The following is a 7,900-nucleotide window of genomic DNA, read 5'->3' as shown; positions in this document are numbered from 1 at the left end:
ATGGTGCCACGGGCATGGGTTGCATGGCCGCTGCCCGAGAGCGCTGGGTTTTAGGCAGGCGACCTTCCCGGTCCCTTGGGAATCTGGGAGCGCCGTGACTCGGGCTACGGGCCGTCTACCAGGTGTACAAAGACCTGGCTCGCTTAGGTAAGTGTCCTGGTGTCACTGGAGGTTGTTTCCTCTTCTAGCTGCTGGCTCTTGGCTTTCTTCGAACGTTAGGGCCGCCGCCGCCGCGCCTCTGTCTTCCTCCTCTTCCTTCCCGCGGAGTCTAGAGAGCTTTAATGCATGACAGAAACAGCTATCACGGTCACCGCCCCATCTGCAAAAGGGATGCTGCAGCCCCAGGACGCGGGCAGGGAGAGATCAAGGACTTAGCCACACCAGCAGCATGTCAGGAGAGGAGGAAAAATAAAAATAAACTAAGCCCAGCGGAGATCGGGAGGCTGCCGGCACGCTCAGATCCTGCCCTAAAGAGGGATGTGGCTGCACTAGACAGTAGCGGCTGGTTTTCCAGGTACCAGGGTTGCTCCAGGCAAAAGCGTCTCTCTTTCTCTCTATTTCTCCTCTTTCCTTCCGTCTTTCACAGCACCTTAGACCCCGTAGCCGTGCTTTCGTCCCATCCTTTCGTCTCGCTTCATTCTGGCTTCTTGTCTGGTGGGGTTGAACCCCCTCCTCCGGCTTGTGGCAGAGAGGAGTCGGGGGCCGGGGCTCCCAGCCCCGCGGAGCCAGCGCGGTCGGAGGCGTTTGGAGAAGAGGCTGTGTTTTGGGGAGGGGGGAGGCAGCGTTTCACCCCGCAGTGCCCTCCGCATTTCACTCCCGCCCTCTGGTACCTGGAAGCGTTATGGCCTTAGCAAATCCCTCCGGCACCGAACGGAAGGAAGGAGGGCTCAGGGGAGAGAGGATGGGGAGGGAGAGCAGCTGAACGAGCCTGAAATGACTTCTGTGTGCCTCTGGAAAACCCAGCTACGGAGCGATGCAGTTAGGGATGTAGTCACAGGTCCACGTCTCCTAGCAGGGCATGCCAAGGAGAGCCAGCTCCAGGACAGAGCCGTGTTAGAGCAGCACTGTTGTCCGTGCTTTTATGCAGTGTATCCATTCGCTTTGTTGATTATCGTTTTCGTTTCTTCTTTTCCTTTCTCTTCTGTTTCTTTCCCCCTTTCTTCTCCAGCCTCGTTTCGTTTGTGTTTCAGTTTGGTTTCTTTCCCTCCTTTTTCCTTTTTGGAGTTGTTGACGTGCTGATGTGTTGCGGAGCTCGGCTCCTTGCGGGTGTTGATAACTGCTTTGTTTTTGATTAATCTCAGCTATCTGGGCAGTGTTGTCGAGACAAGCTTCTCCTCAGCTCAATAGGTAAGGGTGATCCATGTCCGAAAGGATGGTGTGGGTGCTGTGGAGGGTGGCCGGGAGCGGGGCATGACAGGGGACACGGAAGGGGCTTTTCCAATACCATCTCTTCCTTTAAAGGGGAATAAGGAATCCGAAAACACTAGGAAACACCTCTGGATGCACAGTCTCTGTGGCTTTTGGGTTTCCGCTCCCAGCAGCACACGCTGCTCCCCTGCCTTCGGGGCTGGGGTTTGGGATGAGCTGAGCTGCCGTCTCCCTGGGGCCACCCTTCCTTTCCTGGAAGGGGCCACCTTTCCTTTCCAGGGTGCGCGAGGGTTATGTGGTGTTAGGGAGGCGTGTGTTGAGGTGGGGTTGTCCTGGATGATCCAGACCAGAAGGAGCCCACGAAAGGCAGGAAAAACAGCCATGTCGGGAGCAGCCAGCTGCAGACAGTGTGCTCAGAGTGGGCTCCAAAAATCAGTCTCCAGCTGCAGTCCAGCACATGGACTTCTGTTTCCAGCAGTGCCTGGATCTGTTTTCTTTTTCCCAAGTCTCCTCAATCATGGAAAAGGGGAGAAGTCTTTCTCCCGAGATAGATTGTATGCTTGGCAGCAGCAGAACTATGGTCTCAGGCTGCCAGAAAGGTGTTCTTTCCTTCCCATCACATGCGTAGTCTTTGTAAAATCCTTCCATTCCTGAAATTCTACTTTGAGAAATCTTTGACTTCTTCTGACCCAGCTGTAATCAAACAGCCCTAAGCAGATCTTGAAAGACTCTTCCAAGAAAATTCCTCTTGGGCTGCCTTCATGGGGCTGGTTTCCTAGATGGCCATGGGCATTTCTGGAACTGGGATGGAGTAATTTGGAGATGGTTTTCAGACCTTAAAAGCAGAAGAATATCACTAAAACTGCCAAATCCAGATGGGTTAATAGTAATTTGTGACCCAGAGGATTGGCAACACTGACCTGTTTGGCCATCAGCCAGGCTGGTTATGAAAGGAGAGATGGGATTGTAGATGGGCTTGTTTCTAGGGCCTGGCCATGCCCAAACTTCCTTAGGACAGACCTTATGAAAAAGGTTAAGCTTTGCTGCCTTCGTTGGGAAGAGTCAAGGTCCTGGCTGATATTCTCCAACAGCCTGAGGAGCCTTGTTGGGCTGGAAAAGAGCCTCATGAGAGAGGTGGGATGCCTGGAGAGATCAGGGGGATGTTTCCAGGAGAGGGGAATTCCTCCAGCTGACCTGGAGGCTTGTCCTGGGGTGGGGAGAGCAGGACTGGTGAGGAGGGCGTTTTGGGAGCAGGGACAGGATGTGTGCTCTGTGGAGGAGCCATCCTCTTGGCATGACAAAACCCATCCCGTTTGAGCCTTGCAGCTCCAAAGCTCTTGAGCACTTGGTCGCTTTCTCTTTCTGTTTTTCCTTGGTGTCCCATGAGGAGCAAAGCTGGCACCAAGCCTTGGTGAGGTCTGGGCTGTGCCAGGCTTTTTGGGAAATGGGGAAGCCCTCAACAAGGATGTGGCTGTTTGTTCTTGCTTTGTGGCTCTTCCCTGCTCCGGCAGCATTAGGGACACGAGCGGGCGTGGCTTTAGCACAGCACAGGTGAGTCCAAGCTCGTGTCTGAGTTTGGTGAGGCTCTTGCACAGATCCTGGTTGGCTTCAGTGCTGGCTGCCGTGGACCGATGGATTTTGAGGAGCAGGGTCACACTGCCCAGCAGGATGGGAGCAGCTGCGTGTCCTACTCCAGGATGCTGCTGGGAGCTGCAGTCACAGCAGCGGCTCCAGAGTCATTATTCCCGAAAAGGGAAAGCCAGAAGAATAAATCTCACTTTAAAGTGAGGAATCCCGTAGAGAGCCCAGCCAAGTAATTTCTTGATGATTTGGGGTCATAAAATTGTCAGTGCGTGTGGAGCACAGGGATTTTATACCAGACCAGCCAGATTTCTCTACTGCAGCATTAAAAGCTGAGAGGAGAGGGACAGGCAGCATGTGAGCTCCGTGCTGCAGCATGGTGGCTTTTGCTGGGTGAAGCTCAGGAAGTTTTTATGGATGGGCAGGGATAAACGATGCCATTACTGAGCCAGCACGAGGAGTTCTCCCATCTTCTTCTCTTAGGATGCGGCGCGCATCTCGGAACAGGGAAAAGGGGGCTGTCGTCTCCCTGCAAAGGGAAACCCAAAAACCACAGACGAGGCACCAAGCTCCCCTGCCCCTCGGCACGGCAGCCTGTCCTGGGGGGCCTCCCCAGGCCCCCCTTGCCAGGGCAGCACTGCCAGTGCTGGGAGCTGGGGGGCTTGGCCGTGGCGTAGCGTTGAGTGACGAAGGGACGTCGGCGCCAGGCGTGCGGGAGGAGCCGCAGCCCTCGCTCGCCGCTTGAAAGAAAACAGGTTCCCCTTTAAAGACTGTCCATGTGCTGATCCTCTGCATGTGTTCCATGCCTCCTTCCGCTTGGAGAAGTTGTGAGTCCGCTTGTCTGAGTGCGTTTTTTCTTTTCTTTCTTAATTATTATTATTATTATTATTATTATTATTTTATTTTTATTTTCAGTCTCTTTAATTTCCTTAAATATATTTTCTCACTCCTGTTTTTCATTTATCTTCCTCTCTCCCCTCCCCTTCCCCATGACTGTATCCCCCTCTTCCTGTCCAGCCCGGCCCCGTTGCCCTCGCCCTCTCTCCTCTCCGTCAGCATGGTGGTGAAGTCCGTTGTGTAGATGAGTTGTGGTGTCTACAAACCTGTAGAAGGGCCCCCCTTCTCCGGTGTGCTCCCCGCTGTGACCAGCCCCTTCCTCCCTCCCTCCTGGCGGTGCCTTGGCAGCAGCAGCAGCCCTGGGCTGGGGCCGTCACCGCGGTGTTTCTCTGGCACCCCTTGTGCTGAAGGATCCCAAGCGTTCTGGGATGGAGGCGGCAGCCAGCGCTGCCTCGGAGCAGAGTGGGAATTCTGACTTGCAGGAGCCTCTTGTAGGAGAGTTGAGCTCTTCATGTGAGGAGGATGAAGGGTTGAAGGACGTGGTGGGCTCCTTTCAAGTGGATACTCTGCTTTATCCAAGTGGATGCTCTAACATGCCCAAACGATTCCTGGATGTCAATGTCTTGGCTCAAGGAGAGGAGGAGACAGGGAATGTGTGCTGACACCTCCATGAGGTTAAATATATATAAATATACGTATAGTGTCCTTGAATCTCCTGGACCCTTCCTTTATATGGGTTCCCCTTTTGGGTGGAGGTGGTGGTGGCCAGTGGTGCTCTCAGGGGTCTTCTCCCTTATATCTTTGCTTTGTACATGGAAGGACATTTGAAGAAGAGCAGCTGAGATGTGTGTTGGGCTGGATACTTCTTCTCCCCTGCTTCCTTTTCCTGTCCTGGGACTCTTGGACATCCTTCAGTACCTTTGTGGCCTCTCCAGTACCTCCCAGTCCATGCAGTCCAGACACTTGCTCATGCAGAAGGGTTTTCCTTTGAAGACTTGAGGAAAACTGCTGCTCCAGGTGTTGGTGCTGCCTGGCAGAAGGTTTGTGCCAGGAGTTCACGTGGGCTTCTCAAAGCTCCTTTGCTTGGCTCTACACTGAAGTTTCCAGAGGAAGTTCACCCGCCTCACTGAACATCTCATCTGTTGGCATTCAAGATCTCCCTCGTGCGTGGGCAACTGCCCAAAATGTGAACTCTGGGGGCAGGAAGAGGCTTTTGGCTGAGCTTAAAATGAAAATTAATTTGCAGGAATCGGAGCCCTTTGAAGAGATAAAGGGCGGGTAGAGCAGATAAAATTTGGCTGCTGAGTAGCATCGTTTTGTCCTCTGTATCTCTGCCTTGCCAGAGGTCAGACAGTATTTGTGGTGACACATGGGTTCAGTGCACTCACTGTTTATGTTTGTGTGTATAAATACGAGTCCAATTACGGAGAACTAGTGGAAATGAGCTTCAGGCAATTTCCTCATAATCCCTCGTGTAAATCTGTCTAATTTTGTCAGCATGCCACAATAGCTTCTTCCTAGAAAGAAAAAGAGTGGAAAGAGCAGGAGACTTTTACCAGCTGAGCTTTAATAACAGCGGCAAAGCTGTCTGGGTGGTGGGAAGAGGTGGAAGAAGGCAGCTGCTGGTGGGCAGGAGGGTGGCAGGATCACCGAGCTCGGTGGTGTCCAGGGCTTGGCACACGTGAGCTCCGTGGGCAATGCAGCTGGAGCAGCTGAAGTCACTGTTAGCCAGGTACCTGCAGAAATGTAACTCCTGTGCAGCCCCAGAATGGTGGCTTTAAATGGGAAAAGCCTGTTACTGGCCGTTCAGGCAGGAATTGCTGCAGGGAATGCCGTGCTGTGACCTGTGGGTCGCTGTGCTCCTGCCTTCAGCCAGCATGAGCATGGCTGGCTGTGTTGGTTCCTCTCAGAGGGTAGAGCTGCTGCTGGCAGCACCTCTCACAGGAGGCTGGTTGCACTTGGGAAGGTGTTTGAGCTCTGCAAATGTAAATGTCGTCCTCCTGACAAGGAAAAGCTTGGATCCAGCCAGCGGGACTCCCAGCATGTCTAATGAGCTGCTTCATCTTCGGCTGATGTGATGCTCTGCTGGGAGCTGCAACAGAGGTTTTCTGGGAGCTGGAACAGAGGCTCTCCGGGAGCTCTCCGTACCTTGACGTCTTTGTTGCGTTGGAAAACATGAAAAGGAGCTCTTCTGTGCCCAGCGTTTGGGTTTCTGTTGCGTCTGCTGCACCTCAGCTGCTTCTTCACCTCACGCTGTACTTCCCTGGGTGCTCTCCGATGCTGCCAGCGGCACTGAGAAGCTTTGCAATCACACTCATCTTCAAAAAAACCGAAAACCCTTCTGCTCCCCAAGGGGAAAAATCTCCTGGGAGCTCCTTGCCTGTGCACTCCAGCTGAAATTTCACCGCCCTGGAGACGCTTGGGATGTCGGATGGGAAGCGCTGCTGTCGCACTGTGCTCTGCAGTGGTGGCACACGTGGGCACCCACGGGGGAAAGCCTGCAGGGTGTCTTCAGTGCCAGCCAGGCTCTGCCTGGACCCCAGGGGAGATGAGGAGCTCCAAACTCTCTGTGGGTGGGTGTACTATGGTACCACAGCCCGAGACTGTAGGGTCTGTGCTCCAGCCCATATTCTTGCCCTTCCCTGCTGCTCTGGCCAGCAGCCACGGTGTTTTTGCAATGCTGGATGGGGCACACCATGCTGACAGACAGGGTGACATCATCCTCAGTGGTTCTGTGCTGAAGCAGGAGTCCGAAGGAACTGATGTTGCCTCTTGCAGCCAGCTGAGGTGGCTCCGCCTGCCCTCCTCCTGCCTGTGGCTTGCGGGGTTTGCTGATCCCTGCCCCGGTCACAGACTGATGCAGGAGCTGCCATCAGCACTGTCCTCTGTGTGGCTCTTGTGACCAAGTTGTGAGAGCAGAAGAGTCATCTCCTTCTCTGAAGGGTGCAGGCAGGCTGGTTTAAATCTCCTTTCCTCATTGGAGCCTGGCTTAAAGCATTGGCTTTATCGCAGTGAAAGGTGCTTTGTGGAGGCTTCCTGTCATTTCTGGACACCTTGTCTGCAGGTGGCTTGGGTTTATCCCAGGTTATCATCTGTGGCCTCAGACTTCTTCTGTGGCATTAGGAGTTGGTGACTCTTGGAGGGTTGTGGAAGTTAAATGCAGAGGGGGAAGGAGATGGGAAAGCAGCAAGAAGGGGGATGCTGTGATGTGTTGTAGATAAGAGCTGGACTGCCCGCTCTCCTAAGGAAAAGGTTTTCCTCTAATGCTCTGCTCTCTACAGCAGTCATGCTTTCCAGGCCTTGGATGGGAAAAACAGGTACAGTGAAGGAAATAAAACAAAAACTCTCTTTGCAAAGGGGAGGATACTGCACCTTGAGCTGGTTCCTGTAGAAGAGTGCCTCAGGGGGTACAGCTGATAAAATATCCCTTGCCACCTGCTGGCTCTCCTGCAGGAAGCACCCCTTTGCAAATCCCCTCCTTGTCCTCGCAATAAAACCTTGTCAGTGTTTCCATTTCCAGCTCCCAGCCTCTCGCTGTTCCAGGAGCAGATGCTCCCGTGCTGTCGCGTTTCTGTTGTCGCTTCTCACAGGGACCTGGGAACGAGGTACCTGTCCCGGCTCTGTCGGTGTGTGCCCTTGGTGTCCCTGTCTGTCATGTGGCCCCTGGTTTTTCTGGCTGTGGGATCAGGGCCAGCAGGATCCTGGCTCCCTGCTGTTTGTGGCGCCGGTGTTGTCCGCCCCGGGTGGCTCGTGGTGCCCGTCTCGATGCTGCCGTGCCGCTTCTGCCTGTCTCTTTCTCTCTCTCTCCATCCCAAGGGGTTTCCTACCACTTCCCAGAAATGCCTTATCGGACATAGGATCTGCCCCGTCCTGTTTTGTTTAGCAGTGTTGGCATGGCAGGCAGGTGAGCTGGGGGTGCCCGTGTTGGACGTGGCCGGTGGCACCGGCTGGGGCGCGGCGCCGCTCGGAAACCTGAAGGAGACATAGGGGGACAGCGGGGACGCCTCACTTCCTCCATCCCGCGCTCTGGCACGCCTGGCTGGCCCTGCTCCCTCGGCCCTGGGTTGCTCACCTCTTCCTTTTCCACGGCATGCCGCGGCGGGGATGCGACGAT

The 7,900-nt window shown here is 54.3% G+C and overlaps 1 protein-coding gene across 1 annotated transcript in view; it reads left to right on the top strand.

Annotated features, from left to right (window-relative positions):
• IGSF9B (immunoglobulin superfamily member 9B) overlaps positions 1–7,900 on the top strand; it is a 40,369-nt gene that overhangs the window by 28,103 nt on the left and 4,366 nt on the right. Inside the window, exon 19 of the mRNA XM_017738356.1 lies at positions 273–514. Within this exon, the coding sequence (XP_017593845.1) occupies positions 273–514 (242 nt within the window). The remainder of the gene's footprint in view (positions 1–272; positions 515–7,900) is intronic.

The sequence above is a fragment of the Corvus brachyrhynchos genome, unplaced genomic scaffold (genome assembly GCF_000691975.1).
Source record: "Corvus brachyrhynchos isolate BGI_N302 unplaced genomic scaffold, ASM69197v1 scaffold46, whole genome shotgun sequence".
Classification (NCBI taxonomy): Eukaryota; Metazoa; Chordata; class Aves; order Passeriformes; family Corvidae; genus Corvus; species Corvus brachyrhynchos.
The sequence above is the reverse complement of the archived record's forward strand: the minus strand, read 5'-3'. Positions and strand labels throughout refer to the sequence as shown.